Source organism: Pinus tabuliformis, chromosome 4_1, assembly GCF_031772625.1.
Source record: "Pinus tabuliformis cultivar Carrire ecotype Pingquan chromosome 4_1, CPIR1, whole genome shotgun sequence".
Classification (NCBI taxonomy): Eukaryota; Viridiplantae; Streptophyta; class Pinopsida; order Pinales; family Pinaceae; genus Pinus; species Pinus tabuliformis.
This window is the reverse complement of record NC_142303.1, coordinates 502,362,150-502,381,732: the sequence shown is the minus strand read 5'-3', so window position 1 is coordinate 502,381,732 and position 19,583 is coordinate 502,362,150. Positions and strand designations below refer to the sequence as shown.

The following is a 19,583-nucleotide window of genomic DNA, read 5'->3' as shown; positions in this document are numbered from 1 at the left end:
GTATGGTGATGCATGTTTGGTGATGGTCTTGTTTAGTTGGAATTGATGTCAACATACTTATGACTAGACCTAGTAGTTGTAATGAGTTGTGGTTGTTGACTTGGAGATGGATCCACATGTTGTGGTTGGAGATGTTGTTGTAGGATGATGGATTGCTACTCTAGGTGCTACATATGTCTCTACATATGTTGGAGACATTAGAATGCTGCTATATGTGTTCAATTGTGGCTACTTGTTTTGAAGGTGCTTCCACCAGTATTGGAGGAAGTTGTATGGCATGTTTTTGATGTTGCAGGAGTTGGTGATGCTACTACAGATGTTGGAGATGATGTTGTAGGTGTTAGAGTTGATGAGGTTTCTTCTTGAGGAGCTGGAGGTGTTGGTCTTGGTCCTAAAGTTGGCAGAATAGGTCTAGCATGTCATAGAGTTGTTACTTTCTTATTCATCAATTTCAAACCTATTGCAGAGGCTTGGAGGAGTGTACAAGAGCAAAGGAAGATGATGGATCAGGTGGCAGAGGTTTTGGACTAAATAACAAATGTTTTACTTGAGTTTTAGGCCCAATTGTTGAGTACGATGTTTGGATATAAGTGGAATTTTTAGCTTCGATTTTCTGGGAAAATGAAGATGAATATCAAAATTCCAAGACATGGGTTTTGTGCAGAACAGACCAAATTAGTTTCCCATTGAACATTTTTTTTTTTAAATCCGGTCTAGATTGAGAGAAAAGGAAGGTTCTTTTCCTAGACGCATGCACAAAAGGCTCTGGGAGCATCTCGAAGTCTCTAGATGCATGCATGACTAGCTCAAGGGAGTGTCCAAAGCCTTAGACACATGCACAATGTGTTATGGGAGCGTACAGGGAATTTTTCAAGTTTAGCTCCACATTCCTCGCGTTGTTGAGCTAATTTTTAGCTTGTGACGACTTCCTTAATTAGAAATTTTCGGTTTATGGTTGGAAAAGTTTGTGGGACCTCTAGTAAGTGATCAAAGTTGAAAAGATCAAAAGGACTAGTGGAGTTAATGGCTGATTGGGTCAATGAGCTAAAATCTAGTCTGAATCAACCACGTGAACATGATTGTTGAGCTCAGTAGTTCTGAGTAATTATTGAATTGAGCACTTGAGTTCATATACATATTGGAGGAAGCTCATTTCGAGTTGATTATTTGTCTAGTTGAGTGGTGTGTGTGAGAGCTTGGAGAAGAGCCTACAAGTTGTATGTTTTCCTAGTGCAAAATTTCTAAAGTAGTTTGCAACAGTAGCAACAATGAGTTGAAGTATGTTTCAACCATAACATTATGCAGTGAGCAAGTTGTTGATGTGTGGTTTGGAGAAGTGATTGAGGAGATTTCTTTGCTGTTTGTGTGGAGATTTTGTATGGAGGTTTTGATGGAAGCTAGAGTTGCAAATTTATTAGAGATTTGATGTTATGTTGCTGCCGTGCTCAAGTTGAGAAAGTTTTCAGTGTCCAATTCGAAAATAGATTAAAGGAGGCTCGCATGGAAGTAGTGAAGACATGGAGGCTTTAAGTATACAGTGAGTTGGAGAATTCAGTAGATGGAAGAGATTTCTCCATCTAATGGTGGTTGGATAGTTCGACATAAATTGGGTGAGGCTCATTGGGCATGGTGGTGATCAGGAAATTGGAGCCTATAGTGTCAAATGTTTAGTTCAGGAGAAACCGGGCAAGGATTGTTGATTGTGGTGGCTTTCAATGGATGGTAGTCTGTAGATCTATGAGACAAACAATTTCCTGCCTGATAGTGCTAACATATTGTGAAAGAAGCAAGTCTTCAAGGCTCATGGGAGTGAGTTGATCCATGTATAATTTGCTTGACTATTAATGAAAGAATTGAGCAATGCAGTAACAACGGGGTGGTTTTTTTCCCGAGATGGGTGAGTGTTTCTGGAGGGTTATTCATAGATTCATCGACAATGACTAGGGTTTTATGAATTTTGGCTTAGCCGATCTAACTCCCTTGCAAATATCCACAATATACTCAAAGAAACCTTCTTCTAATACCAATATGATCTGCAAAATGATGTGGATATTCCACTAGATAGTTCGTCCCAACGAATTTACTAAAATATATTAGAAAATTAAAAAACTACATTATGAGGATTTATTTCTCCTTAGGTTTTCATATTTGTTAATTATTGTTTATTTCATATGCATGCAAATTATAAACATGCAAAAAAAAGAATACTGAAATAAGAACTCACAAACCATAATTGACACAAGATATATAATGGGAAAACCTTTTGCGAGAAAACCCAACTGGAAGGTGAGGTCGTTATTCTCTCTTTATACGAATAGAAAAAGGCTACAAGCACACATAAGTAAGGTTTGTGTCTTGTGGTCTACTATAGTGCACAAATCTTCTCTGTGTGCTCTATCCCTATCCCTCCCAACTACTTTGCTCGTCCATGCAAGAAAATGCACTCGAAAAGAATGGAACCCTTCTTCCTCCTAGTGGCTTGGTTACAAGGGGGCTTCACTAGGGGAGCAATACCATACCACATGTGTTCATATTGGGGGATATATATTGAGGAAAAAATGACATAATATATTAAGCATATAATAGGCGGTAAAGGGTTTTTATTTTGGAAGGTATAAAAAAAGGAGCTCAAAGTTAATGAAAAAATATAAAGGGGTATAGAAAATGTTAATGAAAAAATGGATACCTACAATATCTAGTGAAAGTATGGGGTTTTTAAATTGGGAAGGTGTATTTGGTTCATATTGGTAAGGGGTTAAATAATGTGTTTTTTAGTGGTATTTTCCAATATGTAGTCAAATGAAGGGTATTGTTTAGTATGCCATGAATGCACGTGATATGTCAGAGATTCATTACGTGAAGCCCTTGTGCTTGATTATAACACAAATTGATAGCCTACTAGTGGTTAGGTTTGACCTCTTTAAATCTTAACTAGAATGACAATATTGGCTCTTCTAGAGCCTTCTTCATCATGATTAGATGACTAGCCCTTTTCCATTAATAACGGGGGCTGACATGGCATCCTCTTAAATGGTGGTTAAAATAGGAAGGCCAAAGTTTGAGTGGCATAGCTTTTTCATATAGACTCCAATTAAAGTAATTATTTGTCAATTGGAAAGGTTTATGTGTGTAGAATAGCAAAAAAAATTGCGGCGCTAACGCAACAAAGTTTTACCCAAAAAAATGTCGTTTAATGCCTCAAACATCTCTTGAAAGGTTTTAGACACCAATTTTCTAAACTAGGTCTCATCGGTAAAAATGGTCCTGTGAAGTGTTGCCTCCACTTTTTCCATTTTGAAGGCATCGAGATAGATGGAAATAATATAATGATCCAATGTAGATCAATCATTTCCCTTTCCCTACCTTTTCTTGTGGCTTTTACCCTCATAGTGAACCTAAATCTGAGGCTTACTTCGAGGTTGCTTGAATGAGATATGAACGCAATAGTTATTTTGTGTAATAAGATTGTCTCATAAAATCCCTCCAACCATCTTTCTTAAGTTTATTGTCCAGAGAACAAGTTCCCTACGAGTTTACTTTTAGTTGGCTTTGTTTGCCATGTTATCAACAAGTGATAGGGTAGAAGTCCATCAATAATTTAACCTATGTGCATACAATGTAGTATCTGGAAGTTTACGAACATCCTGTTTGATAATTTAATGTCAAATACTTTAAGAAATTAAACCGATCGACAAAGTGTTTTCAACTATGTGTGATTTAAAAAAAAATGCATGATATACATAGTGGTAGTGGTATAAAATATTCTCCACTCATATGTATAATTTTTTTATTTTTTCAATTGGGTTTATTTTTGTGTGTAAGAGAAATGATTGTTATTCTTTCCACCCAAGTTCAGTTCCTACAATAGAGTGATAGTGGTGTAGAATGCTTTTGCTCATATGGATAAACATTGTCAAGACTTTTTCAATTGCATTTATTTTTTGAGATTCAATTCCCACATATGACATTTTAAACTCATATCAAATATATTATTGCAATAACTTCAAGCCTTATTGTTAAACTACCTTAAATATTAACGTTATTCCTACTTATAAATATAAAAAATTTACAATTCTATACTTTAACTATATAAACATAAATACAAAATAATTAAAATAAATTTAAAATAATTGTTTTTATAAATATTTTATTTTCAAATTTAATAAATTAAAACAACTTTCTTCTTCCACCATCTTAGTTTTAAATCAAATCACCCAAAATTTCCCCTTGTTTAGGGAAAAAAAGTTTAAGAATCCACTAACTTTCCCTTATATCCAAATACCCACCGTGTTGTCATCAAATAGGGGTTTACATTGTTCCTACTCATGGTCTTAGATAAGTGTCAAGTCACCCTATGTTTTAATGGGTAGGTGATAGGTTAGGAGTCTCAAAGTTTTCATTTTTCATATCCAAATAAAGTCTAACATCTTTTTTCCATGTTTCATGAGTCTTACATTCTTTTTAGAAACTCATAGCTTAAGCCATTTTGAAAATTTTTGGAATTAGCCCCGAAACCACGTTTTCGTAGCGCAGACAGTGTAAAATGTCTGTTTTGCGCTACAAAAACGCTGCTCTTTTCGTAGCGCTTTTCCTTGTGCACTACAAAAGCGCAGATTCGTAGAACAATCTTGTCAAACATCAATCCGTTAATATTCCGTTAAAATTTTCATTATTAGGTGTCAGCTAGGAGTCAGTCCTTAAGCATGCCGCCATCCAAACTCATCATTTCGAATTTAGGGCTCATTATGAAATATAATTTCAAATTCGAAAGGGTTGGCTAGTCTCATTATTTTAGTTTGCATGCAAACCCTCAAATAGAATTATTTTCGAACAATAAGCTTTTGTAATTTTTCACCAAGGTCTTCCTCATCCATAAGTCAGGCGAGGCTAACCACCATTGGCAAGCGAGGCTGATTAACAGATTTCAAGCAAGGCCGGTTTTGTTACAGGAATTCAAAAGGAAAGATGACAAAGGAGAAGAAATGTCATAGGTCTGGTTATTGTTTAAGGACAAATCCTGAAAGTACCGAGGTCTTAGTCAGAGACAAATTAGTTGTAGAAGCCTTCAAGAAAGCAGGATGCTGGAAGTTTTGTAAGAAATTGCAGGGAGGACATACTCAGGTGACAAAGGAGTTTGCACTACATTTCACTAGCTCAAGCACAAAGGTTGGAATGCTGAAATTGCAAATTTCTCCATAGGTCATATCTTTGGTTACAGAAATTCCTAAGGGGCAAGATACATGGTTTAGATTCGACATGGAACCATGTAAGGTGTTTCTAAAGCCAGAGTTTGTAGAAACCGACTTAACCAAGGCAGTTCCCAGAGACTACATCAAGGACAGCTATTCCAACTTGCTCTTCAATATTCAATGTTATTTTACCTGTGAAAGCAGATATCAAAAGGTTTATTCATATCATTTTAAACTCCTGTTACATTTTACTGGTATGATTTCTTTAGATTTGCCTTACTTCTTATTTCGAAGTGTAGCTAAGATGGCAGATAAAGTACAGTTGAAATCTCAAGGATGTGAAACTTCCTTGTTTCATCATGGTCTAATTAAACTGATAATTCTACATGAACTCAAAAGGATCAACAAAGAATGGTCTTTGTTTTTGTTTTTATGTGACTTTGGAGCAGAAAAACAAGGTGTAGACATTAGCCCTAGGGTTAAAGGAACTCCATCAGCAGAAACCAGCAAGTCTGTAATGTCCAGGGCAAAAAGGTATGTTAAGTTGAAACCTAGGAAGCAGGTGAAAGAGAAAGTAAGAAAAACACCAGTAGTCATTCTTGAAACTCCTAAATCTACAAAGGAAAAGATATCTAAGGTTAAAGGAATGACACAAGAATAGTCAACCAACAAATCAGTTCAAAGGAGATTGACTAGAAGTCAAATTGTAAAGGAGAAAGGTAAAACAGTGATCTCGGGAGAAGGTTCAAGCTTGAAGGGTGATTTAAATGATATTTTAAAAGCCATTGATATTGCAGAATCCCCTTTGGTATAGGCAAACGTGATAAAATTTGATCAAGGAAAGTCGAAGAAATGAAAACCTCCAAGAAATTGGAATTTGCGGATGATGTTACAACATTTGTTTTCAAACCCAGAAAACCCTTAACCAGGCAATCCAAGAAGATGTAGGAGTCCAATATTGAGTTGAGAAGAACAGAAGAAGCCTCCGCTGTTTAAGAAGAATTGATAGATTTTCCATCTCCAAGACTTAAAGGGGATAAAAACACAGTTCCTGCCACTCAAACAGAAAAATCCAGTTACGAGGTAATGGAAGAAAGGTTAAAAGCTGCTAATAATGAAATTGCTAGACTAAGAGTGAGAGCAAGAGGGCATGTTGCTGAAAGGACAAATTTCAAAAGGATGAAGGCTCTCTGGGAAGCTGAAAAAGTTTCCAAACCAGAAATAGTAAACAGTGAAACTCAGTACTTTACCTGGACTGTTCCTGCAATCAAAGAAGCCAGATTTGTAAGGAGGATTAATGCTCAGTTGAGAGCTACTAATAGGAGATTGAAGAGACAAATTGAAGACCTAGAAATACAGTTAACCAAATCTAGAAAAGGGTCTATAGCAATAATGAAACAGGGTGATGAAAAAGGGCAGTGAAGGATATATCTTAAAATAGTTTTGGCACATAAAAAGAGTTTTGGCATATAAAAGGAAGGACAGCTGTGAAGAAGAACATCTTATGAGGGTAAGTGGTTTTGATTTTTGGTTGATCATATCAGTCTTCATGGAATTTTGAAAAACTCCCAAAATACAGATTTTTGAAGGCCGTGTTGAAAAAAGAACATACACAGCAGTTTCGTAGTGCGCTACGAAACTGCTGAAGATGATCATTTAGCACTTATAGATGCTTTTCAGAGGTAAGGTCTGATTAATTTCAAATTTTGAAGTTGCTGGTAGACATGGGATCATATATGAAGTTTCAGATGGTAGTGGTGTAGAAAGAAAAGTTCAAAGAATTATTTAATGGATTATTAATGCATGCCACATATACACCAACAAAATTACTCGAAGATAAGAATAAACGATTAAGGGGCTTAAAAGGAGGAACTTTGTCTCCTAGTTTTCAGGACAGTTAGGTCATGATTTAGCTGGTTTTGTAATAGCACTGTGGACATCATCAAGCTCGAAGACATGGGTTGGCAGCTGATTAAAGAATGTATTGAAGTCATAGATAAGGTTGTTAAAAGCATGTTTTAGGAGTTTCACTCCTATTTTTATTAAGACTCTTAAATACAGCTAGCTGTCAAGTTGTAATTAAGTAGTTTGTTTTATGAATAGATAGGTTTCAAAATTAGGAATTCGAATTCCCTAAAGATGGATCATAGTATCCAAGATTGTAAAACTCTATATAAAGATTGAGAATCGAATTCCTCAGGGTTGGTAATTTCATTAGCAAAAGAAAGTTGTGTTATTATAAGAAACTGTGGTTTTTCAAACATAATACAGAGATCAGTTTGACTACTCAAGATTCACAAGGAGTTTATGTGTTTGATGTTCTTATGGCCTTTTTTCAATTACTTATTTGCAGTGGTATGAGCTTGTGATACTTAGAATTCATTGGAAAATTCTCTATCTTCCTTCACATGTTTGTAAACTATGTTGATTCACTATGTTACTTTTCCATTTATAAACCTAAACTCTAAGTGCCTTGACTTCCATGTTTTTTTGATCATGTTGTTTTGTTGAAGACTATCTTGACTCCATAGCTCAATAGATGTTTGCTAATCTTTGATTCAACTAGTCAAACAATTATACATTTATCCATTTTGTTCCTAGAGTTAGCCATCTAATCATTAATCAAAAATATTAAACCTATTGAGAGAGCCCTCTCAGGTTGAGGAGGCTAAGCCTCAACCAAAAGATTGGTTTGAAAGAGTTACTTAGAGTCTACTTTATCAGCAGCCTATCAGGGTTAGATTTTGTGATAACACACCGTATTTCATTTAGATACCATCATTGACAAAGAAATTGAAAGAGCAGCCATGGTACATAGATCACAGACAAAATAATTCATATCTTCTCATTCAAAACCAAATTGCATTCCACATATATAGTGCTTATGAGATCCAACAGATTCTAAACAAGGAGATTTCTTGTTGAGAAAATATCTCAACAACTCAACCAACCAACAAACCAAATATACATATATACTAATGTAAGTGTTATTTCCAAGTCCCTCCATTAACACTTGAATTACAAAATTAACATTACATAAATAAAAAATTACATTTCACAAATAAGTAACATTTGTCTGATATGGTCTTCACTGGCACTTCTACCCACTCTGAAATGTCATGGACAATGCTCTTTCTCCACCACAATATTTGAGCTTCCCACTTGACTCATTCAAGGTACAATTGTCTATGACCATCATTTATGAACTTATGCGATCAATAATATTGATAGACTCGGCTCATCGGGGCTTCCACAATTAAAGCTGTCAAGTAATGAACCACTCTATGGACCTACCACCATTTGTTAGATATTTTTCTTTCGACTATTCGTCAATTGCTAGGAAGGCGATTTGGGTACTGAATGTGTTCAAAACTTCATCATACAACTTGACATCTCTAATACACAAGGATCTCATACTATAACTTATAGTCGTTATTCAAAGGTTTTTGAGTGCCAAGAACAACAAACTGTAACATTATATAAACATAATCAAACTAGTGATGTGTTTGAGGGTTTTCGAGTGTTAAGAACCAGTAATTTGAATTTTGCAACACTGTTCAATAATTGGTTTTGTACTTTTTACAGACATAATGAAAAACTACTTAACAAAGAAACTGAAAAATCTCGCAAGACCAATAATCATGAAACTAGGGCCTCTGTCATCCGAGCATAAACAAGTCTCCTCATCGCTCCCTAGCACAAGCCAACGATTGTTCATATATAAGTGTCTTAATGTTTCATCTTGGTTCACCTTATCTTGGAGTTTCTCTTCTTCAGAAGCTAATTGTTAGAGTGGTAAATTCTAACTAACTTGAACTCACCTATTGAGTTGACCAGACTCAATATGTCTAAAATAAAAACTCTAAATTAAATTTAAAACATATTTCATTTCACTTCGACCTGCGTGATTCATAAATGACAAGATTTGTAGATACAAAAATGATGCTTGACATGCTTCAACAAGGAAGGACAATCTGCTTCAACGAGCTCTTCAAACAAGCAATGGCTAGGCTTGACCCTTCCATGAGATCAAAAAGATCAACGACCTACTTCTCCTCCACACGTGGCCTGTCTTCCACAAATACAATGGCTTGCGCTAATAAAATACAACATTGTAGTTCCAACCAATAAGAAAGGGCCTTGCATCTCCATCAACACAATAGTGACTCTCAATGCATGCTTAGAGATGTGATTGCATGACATTCAACACAAGCTCTTTTGCATTCCAATACACCTCCATCCAGTCTCCTCTCAGTGATTTGTTTCACTCAACTTTCGTCGACTTCAGGCTTAAGGTCATAGCAATTCCTTCACACCCCAACATGAGCTGTTGTGACAAAGCACCATACACCAAGGTTAAACAACAAGTTCTTCCTCTAGACGTATGCCAAGCTCGACCAGGGTTTCCACCTTCATGTTCGGTGCCTATTCTTCTTCGATTTCCACATGAGAGAGTTGGATGAAGCGAATGTTGGGACCCCATGAAGATGTTATGCAATCAGAGTAAGCTTGTTGTAGGTGGCTTCTTCACATGCAACAATACTCTTTAACAAACCCCACGCGCAATCTTACGCACAACAAAAAACAAACACAATGTTATTCTAATTCTACATATGTACCAAGGATTAGCTCTCATGCCTCCCACATCATCTTGGCCTTCCCATGAGGGAATTAAGGCAGAACAAGCTTTGATACCAACAAAGAAATTGAAAGAGAAGCCATGGTACACAGATCACACACAAAATAATTCGTATCTTCTCATTCAAAACCAAATTACATCCCACATATATAGTGCTTATGAAATCCAACAAATTCAAAATAAGGAGGTTTCTCTATAAACAGGTTATTCCTCTATTATCTAAAAAAGAGATTGCTTCAACAACTCAACCAACCAACAAATCAAATCTACATATATACAAATGCAAATGTTATTTCCAAGTCATTGACAATATTATATAAGATGGTGTAATTTGATTAAGTAAAGTGTGAGGTCATAATGACGAAATATTATATAAGATGGTGATTTGATTAAGTAAAATGTGAGGTCATAATGACCAAGCTATTCTAAAATGTAGAGTGTAAAGATTCTGAAATTGATTAAGCAAAATGAATTTGTTAGATTGATTTTGAATTCAAATGTATACCAATAACTCTATTTTTAATAAGTCATCTTTTCATTTAATTTGCAATTTAAATTGGATATTGTTTCATTTTTATCTTTCCTAAATTTTATTATTATTTATAAACAAATTTATTTTTCTTTATTTTTAATGAAAATTATATTTCAAATTTGACATAACTTTGTTTAGAATAATGGTTGCACGTATACTCAATACTTCACAAAATTCATAATTTTTTGAAAATATCTGCACGCGATAAAGCGAGAGAGAGAATAAAGAAAAACCACCCGACTTAAGACCACCATAACGAGTCTTGATAAGTTTAAGAACCACTAATTAAAGTGGTTTTTCGGAGAGGAAAACACATAGGCATCATAGTATAAAGCAACGGCTAAAACTAAGTAAGAACCAAAATGATTGTTCAATGGCTACGGTTATAGATGACCATTATGTGGCTATGGTGATTGCAGTAATCTTTAAATATTATTTTTAAATGTTTAATATAAATATTTATATATTAGTAAATAAAAGGTTAAAATTAATACATAATTGATTATAATGAAGATATTACAGCGTAAAGGCTAAATTAATAATAAAAAGCTAAATGTAATAAAAACAATAAATTTAATTTGTTATATTGTAATTTTGTTTTATAATGTAGTTTAATCTTTTTAATTTAAGTTAGAAATAATGCTTTCAAAAAATTTGCATGAATAATCATAAATTATATTGGTCAATATTAGATTAATAATGGTTGATAGACCAATCCTCTTATAGTCTTGCGTTGGTAGTACCTAATAAATTGAAATGTAAAGTGGATAAGTAAATTGCTTGGTCAAGTAGAAGAATTTGCATAATTTTTGGTAGTGAATCTACACATTTACAATTTTACTTTTACATAAGTATTTAAAAAAACATAAATAATTGAAATGTGAAGTGGATAAGTAAATTGCCTGGTCAAGTAGAAGAACTCGCATAAATTTTTGTAGTAAATCTACACATTTACAATTTTAGTTCTACATAAGTACTGAAGAAAACATAAATAATGGCAGTACCTAATAAATTGAAATGTGAAGTGGATAAGTAAATTGCTTGGTCAAGTAAGAACTTGCATAAATTTTGGTAGTAAATCTACACATTTACAATTTTACTTCTACATAAGTACTGAAGAAAACATAAATAATGGCAGTACCTAATAACTTGAAATGTGAAGTGGATAAGTAAATTGCTTGGTCAAGTAGAAGAACTTGCATAAATTTTGGTGGGAAGTAATTCTTGTAAGTATATTTTTTACATCTTATTTCTATCCATTTTTAATGCAAAGACTTGCTTAAATTATGGTGGGAAGTAATTGATGGTAGATCTGTTATTTACTTGAGTATAATTTATTTTTGGATGGTTTGCAACCTTAGAATAAAGAAGCACTATGCAAATATCTAAAAATCATGCATGAATATTGCAACCATATCCATAAATTATGGCATAAATATGAAATGCCATTATCCACATGGCATTATACTGTGCAAAGGCTACAATAAAACCTTCAAGTTATGGTCCAATCAAATGTTTGAATTTTTTTTAATAAATGGAAAAATAAATATTTATTTTTCAAAGTTAAGCATTATAATTTGCATTGGTCAATGCTAAACTAATAATGTTGAATAGACAAATCAATTGTTAGATTCCTTCTAGGGACTAATAATGATTCCATAATAAGCACATAAAAACTTAAAACCATAAATCATTTCACAATAAAAATTAAAATGTAAAATATTTAAGACATTACATATAGCATTGATTACATAAGGTGAAAATTCTCCATCATATGGATGTAGAGAGAGATGGAGCAGGGAGAGAGGGGGTAGGGGGGGAGAGTGAGGTAAGAAGATAGTGAAATAGTTGGAGGGTAGAGAGGAGTGATGGGGAGGAGAGAGAGGGAGGTGTAAGAGAAGGAGAGAGAGGAATGAAGAAAGAGCCAAGTGAAGGGAGAGGAGAGAGGGAGGGAGGGAAGAACATAGACATATAGAGATAAAGGTAGAGGGAGTGAGAAGAGAGAGATGGAGAGATATGGAGAGAGGAGAGGAGGGAAGAAGATGAGGGAGGTGGGAGAGAAGGGAGAGAGAGGACTTGAGAGAGAAGGAGAAAGGGAGGGAGATAGTAAAGTAGGAGGGAAGAGAGAGAGAGGAGAGAGAATAACCAGTCTAGATCCATTTTATCCAAAAATCTATCAAATACTCTCTTTTCACTTTACAAAAAATTTAATTAATATAAATCTTTATATAATCCATTATATATATAAGTTAAAAATATGTATTTTTTTATAATTATTATAAATTTAAATTCTCACTTTTATTGATGAAATCATTAAATTATCATAAAAGAGATTTCTTATACGAGAAAACAAATAAAAATTTTATACACTAATCTAATATCTAATTTAAAATTTATTTATTATTTTTATTGTGGTTAAACTTCAAAAAAATTGCTTTCAATTTACTCTTCCTTTTCATTTCGCAAAACAATAAAAATGTACTCCTAGTAAGCTACGATTCACTATGTGCGAAATAAGTTTTTTTAATCCACCCTGGTAAATTATGATTCAAAGGATACAACTTTATCCACTTGGTAAACTATGATTCAAAGTATATAACTTTATAAAAGTAGAAAAAGGATTCCTTATGATTCGCTGTGTGCCAAACATGGTCGCTTAGAAAAGGATTACGTTCTGCTGTGTTCGGTTACATGGAAATCTGATGTATCTTTAGTTGAAGTTGTAAATTGTGGGAGAAATTAGTTTGATGACTTTGTATTGAACCCTGTTCATTCTTGGGGAAATTGTGCAATGCCAAAGTTATTCAGAGTCACAATGCTGATCGATGGAAAACTTTATGCCCCACTCCAAGAATTCTCCTCACTTCATTAGCAAGCTTGTTCACCTCATCGTCTGCATGGCCTGTGACATTACAATAATAAGTTCAGTTATGAATTCCACTCCAACCATAGAGAAAGGTTGCATTGAAGATATAGATGTATGAAGGGTCAGTATTCTATGAAAATAGAGTTCAGATATACTCACCAATGCTGAGCATGGTTTCTTCCAACTTGAAAAGATAGTCACAGTTATTTCCACATGGACCAACTGCTTTTAAAATTTCCCTGCATACAGTATGATGTCCATTTATATGTTGATTTTGGGTATGGGCAATCTTGAATAAAGAAATGTTTGGTTGTTATAAGATGTTGTCGCTAAGATTGTGAATAGTCCATTTATATGTTGATTTTGGGTATGGGCAATCTTGAATAAAGAAATGTTTAGTTGTTATAAGATGTTGTCGCTAAGATTGTGAATCTTGTTTTTAATAGGATGAGATATAATAAAAAATAATCTCCACATAAATTAATTAATCTATACTTTATAAATTAAAAACTAATAACAAATATAATTTACATTATAAACTAAACAAACTTAATAAGTTAATTAATCTGCACTTTATAAATTAAAAATTAAACAAACTTAATATACCTGGCCATTTCTTCCAAAGAAGCTGGGCCTAAATAGTACTTGTTTATGTTTTTGTTTGGGGTTGATGTGAACCTGCAAGCAACAAGAAAACAGATAAGTGTCATCATTTTGTCTAAAATGGAAAGGTAAAATATATGAAGCTAAGCTAAGAGAAATTAGGGCTATAGCATCAAATCTGTTGGGAACTCACACTATGACTGCAGTGAGAAATGGGGTTGTAGAGTCTCCTTCCTCCTACAATAATAATCTTTAAAAAATTAGGCATTTGATTTTCTACTTCTATCAAAAATAGATGAAGTGCTTCCATATTTATCCAATAAAATCATCCACAAATATTGTATAGCATAGCATCTTACTGTGTAAAAATCTACATAGGCCTTGAGATCATACTCGCATTCTCTCCTTTCCAGATACTGAATAACACATAATTCAGTTCAAACTCATCAGCCCTTTTCTCATAATTTGGGAAACAAAATTATACTTAACAGAACAGTGAGCCTCTGAGTTCACCTCACCTTCATAGCTGAATTTTCCTTCTCTGGTCCTCCTTTCACACAGTACGCTCTACCCCACTAACAAATCAACACCAAATCACTGTGAGTACATGCAGAAAAAACAGTGAACAATTCATAAGACAAATAAAACCAAACAAAACAAAGAAAAATGTAGCACAAAATGGTTACATTAAATTCATGGATGATATATTTTTACATAAAATAAGATTTATTGTAAATGAGCGAAACCTTCACTAACATTAATAACAACAAATGAACTTATTATATATGTATGAAACCATCCTCATTCTACTTACACAAATGGCTCCTTCCTGTGCTTTTAATGTGCATATTCGAGCTGGAAACTCTGCAGTCCCACGGTGCTCAATACAAGCTACAAGCAGCAGCAGGAGAAAAAACCATTGAGCTTTAATTAGCCTGTGTAGATTTTAATATCTAACCAATCTGGGACTGGTTGAATAAATCTAATAGGCAATTAACATAAAATTTAATATAAGAAAAGTAAATATGGTAGTTTCCAGTACAGTTAAAATTAATAAGGAAAAATATTATTAAATAATTAGATGAGTCATTGTAAACACAGATTGATATCAGTTTATACGAAATATTAAAACACTTTATTATATTTCTAATTTTACTAAATAAAAAAAATCATAAAACTAATTAAATTAAACCTATAAAAGTTAAACATATATACAATAAAAATAAGATTTTCAACTATGGAGATTTATCCCATTTTATTATAGATATTTTTAATTTGTAAATAGGCTTTGTTATAATATTATAGGCCAATACCATGGCTTATCAATACCATATACCCAAACAATGGTAATCCACTTCATATGACACTTGTTTATATGATAATTTTTTTATTAATCAATTTAATTAAAAGAACAAAAAAAAACATAACTACTTTGGAGACAAATTTCAACCTTTGATTTGTGTATATTATTATAAATATTCTAAAATATTCTATGGAAAGCCTAATTATTGATAATTAAATTAAAATTCTAAAAACCCTATTTCTAAATAAACACGTCTTATTACAGTCACTTATGTCATTTCTAATCTGTTTTTGTTAAATTTTCAAAATTAAAATCTAATTCCTATTTCAATTATTTCATTTTCTAATCTCTATCAATTTTTTAATTTTTCAAAATTAATATATCTTAATTTAATTATTATTTGTATTGGTCAAAGATTATTTATTATTTATAAAATTTTGACCATTAATTCAAGAATACATTATTCATTTTCTCCTATTAATAAACTGTCCAGCACTCCTTTACTCATAAGACTCTCTTTGGTCCCCTGATGATAAATGAAGTTACCATCAGAAATATTAAACACAACACACATATTACACAGTGTTATGGCTGAAACTTCTGACAATAAACACCCCTACTAACTAATCTTAATTTATATTAATAGCAGATTTTAGCAACTAAACAGTTTGAAACAAAATCCACAAATTAAAAGTAACAATAATGCTCTATTAACTAACTTCTCATTTTTTTCCCTTAATGAAAAAACCAACCTAAATCAAAAACTCTTCGGTAATCCTTAATATAGCCAACGATTTTTTCACAAGCGTTAAAACCTGGATTCCACACTAAGGAACCGTAGCCGAAAACCCACAGCACCATCCTTGATAATCTGTGTACACAGCGACACAACATTTAAAATTCCAACCAGAGAGGAACTCGAATGTTGAAACTGTTTTCTGATTTATCAAAAAATAAATTTCAGCAGGGGCACTAATACCCACAGGACAAAAGTTGCAGAGAACAATATGATACATATAGCTAAGAATTATTTTGCTGAACAAAGTTGCAGAGAACAATATGATACATATAGCTGAGAATTATTTTCCTCAATAGACCGTTTTGAACTGCAGGAATGTGGGTCAAAGTTCTGTCCTGCCTTAAACCTAAGATGCCCAGTAAATCAACGAAACCTAAGTGAGAAATTTCTACTTTAAATTCACAAGTTCCCTGAAGTCTGAGCAGCAAACTTGTAGCTACAGACAATTGAAGAAAAACAAATTGAAATAACTAATGCCCCCAGAATGTGCCCACATCTACAGAGAAAAATGGAATTCAACTCAGACAACAATAAAAATTTAGTAGGAAGATGATAACCTTCCCAATAGTCTGTATCCTCGGATGAGCTGTAACTCGCTGAGTTCCAGAGCTCTGGTTTTATAGGCCGGGTTCTCCTCTCAGCCTGAATTTTCAATGAGCTGTGGAAGGGCAGGGGCTTCTTCATATAATGCATTATTCATGGATTCCCCATGGTAATGTGATGAATCATGTCACAGCAGTGGAGACCACAAAAAAGATAGCAGGGATCTTAATATGATGTATCATGTTATGGTCATCCTTGAGTTGTTGTGATGGTAATGGAGTCCACGATAGTGATCACAGGGATATTTGAAAGGTCAGAGGTTAACCAGAGGAAAATTGTACCCTTCAAAAACATTTGGAAGTAATTTTGATAGTTAATTTTTTTACCAGGGAATCTTATTGTTAAAGGTTTTGGTATCATTTTTCAAAAAATTCCAAAAGACATGCAAGGAATATTGCTAAATGTTTGTGTATTATTTAAAAAAAACTCAAACTACATGGATTGGAATTTGTATGGTCTATTTTTTTTTATTATAAAACTTTTATTATAATAATTTGGATTTTTTTTTAATGAAAATTTAATATAGTCAACAAAGTCTTGGATAGTGTAAAATTTTAAAAGTAAAAATTTTTAATAGATCTAGCACATTTTAGCATTTTAAATCAAAAGATTTAAGCAAGAAAAAAGAACACAAATGAGATCTCAAAATGCAAATTTTGATTTATATTATTAATGGAAGAAAATAGTGCATGTCCTACAATAATATCAGAACCCCTACAATGGCATGCACGATTTCTCATCAAATGAGATGGATCCACCAGATAATTACAACCACGGGTCTTTGTGATCCAAATGCCTAGCTCCTATTCCCTTTAATAGGCTTGATGGAATCTCTATAAACCTTATTGTATTATTTTCCCTCGAAAAATGAAGATAAATACAATGAGCAGATCCCATGGGAAAATACCATGTAAATACCATGAGTAGATTTGTCAATTTTGATCATATCAAGAATATAGAATATTACAAATCCTACTACCCAAAGATTGTTTGCCCTCAAGCAATCCACTTCTATCCACAACAAAAACATTTGTATAAGCATACCAGGATCCCTTACAAACCAGTGTGTTATTCCATGCCTCCATGCTAAATGATCCTGAATGGATCCTTTAATACCTGGATCCCAAACAATCCCCGGGCCAATCCTGCCCTCAATAGATTCACCTAGATCCCAATGCGACATAAGGCCTGGGACCTATGGGTTATGATGCTATCTCAGCCGCCCATCATTGTCCGTGTCTAAGGGTCCAAGCTGCAATATTCCCTTGTCTAAGGGTATCTTCATAGGAATCATCCCATCAATAGAGTTCCAACTCATAATCTCTGGCCAATCCATCCCGTGGGAACGATCTAATGCATGAATGTCTACACATGGAATAATTCTACTATGCTGATGTTGCCTGATACTCAACTCATGCTGCTCCACTCAGTCACCCAACATGATCCATTTGGAGAACTCTGCCCTGCTCTCCCCAATGTATAAAGTCGGGTTGGTAGTGTTGCAAGCCTTATCTATGTACTCCTATAGAGGGCTACTTTGGAACTCCCAATTGTACTCCTCTTTTTGCCTTGTGAGGGACTTGAGTTGTTCCTCAACACTAGACAGCTTGGCTGTTGATTCAACACATACCCCTATGAGCTCCTCAATTTTCCTCAACACCAGACAACTTGGCCGTTGATTCTACACATACCCCTATGAACTCCTCAATTTTCCCATTCTCAGACTCAGGGAAAATTTTAGGGGCTAATATTCCCCCATGGTCTAATTTTCTATACTTTTTCCAAAAAAAAGATTCGCTAATTTCCATTTTTTTGTAAAAATGATTCGCCCAAATTTTATAGAATATTAAGTTTGAATATTTTTACAAAATTATCTCCAAACATTTTATACATTTCATATTATGGACTAGTGAGATTCGCCAAGGTTTCTAGACTTAAGATAAATTTCCATCCTTAAAATTTTCCCTGCAGTTAAGACTGTCCAAACTCCCTACTTCAACATCATAAGATCTATCTTGAAATGCATGATCTTTTCCTGAAAGTCCTGTACTGACAATTTTGGTGCTTTGTTGAATGCCTTTGTATCTGTGTGCAGTGGATGCTCAACTATCATAGCTCCAACTTGAACCTTTGACCCACTTGGCTTATCTTGCATACTTTATTTTTCATGTTGCCCCTCATGATCATGCTCATCATGCACATAAATTTACAATATAACAATATGTTAACCATGAATAGTCACATCCACTTTGTTATAGATATTATTAACTTGTAAATAGACTTTGTTACAATACCATGAGCCAATATCATGGCTCATCAATACAACATGCCCAAAAAACATCCCCCATGAATACCACATGCCTAAAAAACATCCCCCATTTCACAATCAAAATAATACTTACAATTAACAAGATTTTTAGCCATGGATACTCACCCCACTTTACCATGGATATTATTAACCATAATATACCATGGCTCATCAATACCATATGCCCAAAATCCATCTCTCATTTAGCAATCCATATATATATATATATATATATATATATATATATATATATATAATTTTATTTCATTTTTGGGCCAAGAGACGCTTAAAATTAATAATTAAACCAGTGTAGATCCATCTTAACTCTGGATCTATCATCCTCCGAGAGGGATCAAATTTACAAACCTTTCTTCAAGTTTTACACTCATAAAAGAGGTTTGCATCTTGTCTGCCACTTGGTAGAACTAGAATTAAAATAGATCTAAGTTAGTTTATTTTTATATCAAAATAATGAATAGACATGAGAAAGAAAAGTCTTTACAAGTTGTAAAGACAAACCATGTACTCTTATGTGTAAAACAACCACCCACAATAAACAAATTAATTGAGTTTTTACTATCGATCCAATATTAATAATCAAAACCATTCAACTTAACCCAGTAAACTATTATTATATATAATATTTGAATCAAATTATTACATAAAAAATTCCTTATTTCATAAACAAAACATATCATACATCAATTTAATATCTTACTTAATCAAACTTTAAATTATTAT

At 33.4% G+C, this 19,583-nt stretch overlaps 1 protein-coding gene across 3 annotated transcripts in view; it reads right to left on the bottom strand.

Moving 5' to 3' along the window:
* Nucleotides 1-12,944: 12,944 nt before the first annotated feature.
* The window catches only part of LOC149176736 (gamma-glutamylcyclotransferase 2-1-like), a 55,970-nt gene continuing 49,331 nt past the window's right edge, over nt 12,945-19,583 (bottom strand). Inside the window, exons 1-9 of one of the 3 annotated variants that reach the window (XM_089419955.1) lie at nt 16,489-16,627; nt 15,885-16,003; nt 14,644-14,720; nt 14,348-14,404; nt 14,189-14,245; nt 14,023-14,066; nt 13,833-13,904; nt 13,386-13,465; nt 12,945-13,262 (exon numbers count right to left, since the gene is read on the bottom strand). In XM_089419955.1, coding sequence (XP_089276081.1) covers nt 13,171-13,262; nt 13,386-13,465; nt 13,833-13,904; nt 14,023-14,066; nt 14,189-14,245; nt 14,348-14,404; nt 14,644-14,720; nt 15,885-15,993 — 588 coding nt within the window. In that variant the 5' untranslated portion in view covers nt 15,994-16,003; nt 16,489-16,627 and the 3' untranslated portion in view covers nt 12,945-13,170. Of the gene's footprint in view, nt 13,263-13,385; nt 13,466-13,832; nt 13,905-14,022; nt 14,067-14,188; nt 14,246-14,347; nt 14,405-14,643; nt 14,721-15,884; nt 16,004-16,488; nt 16,640-19,583 lie in introns of those variants that run through there. The other 2 variants (XM_089419953.1, XM_089419954.1) reach the window with 2 other exon arrangements.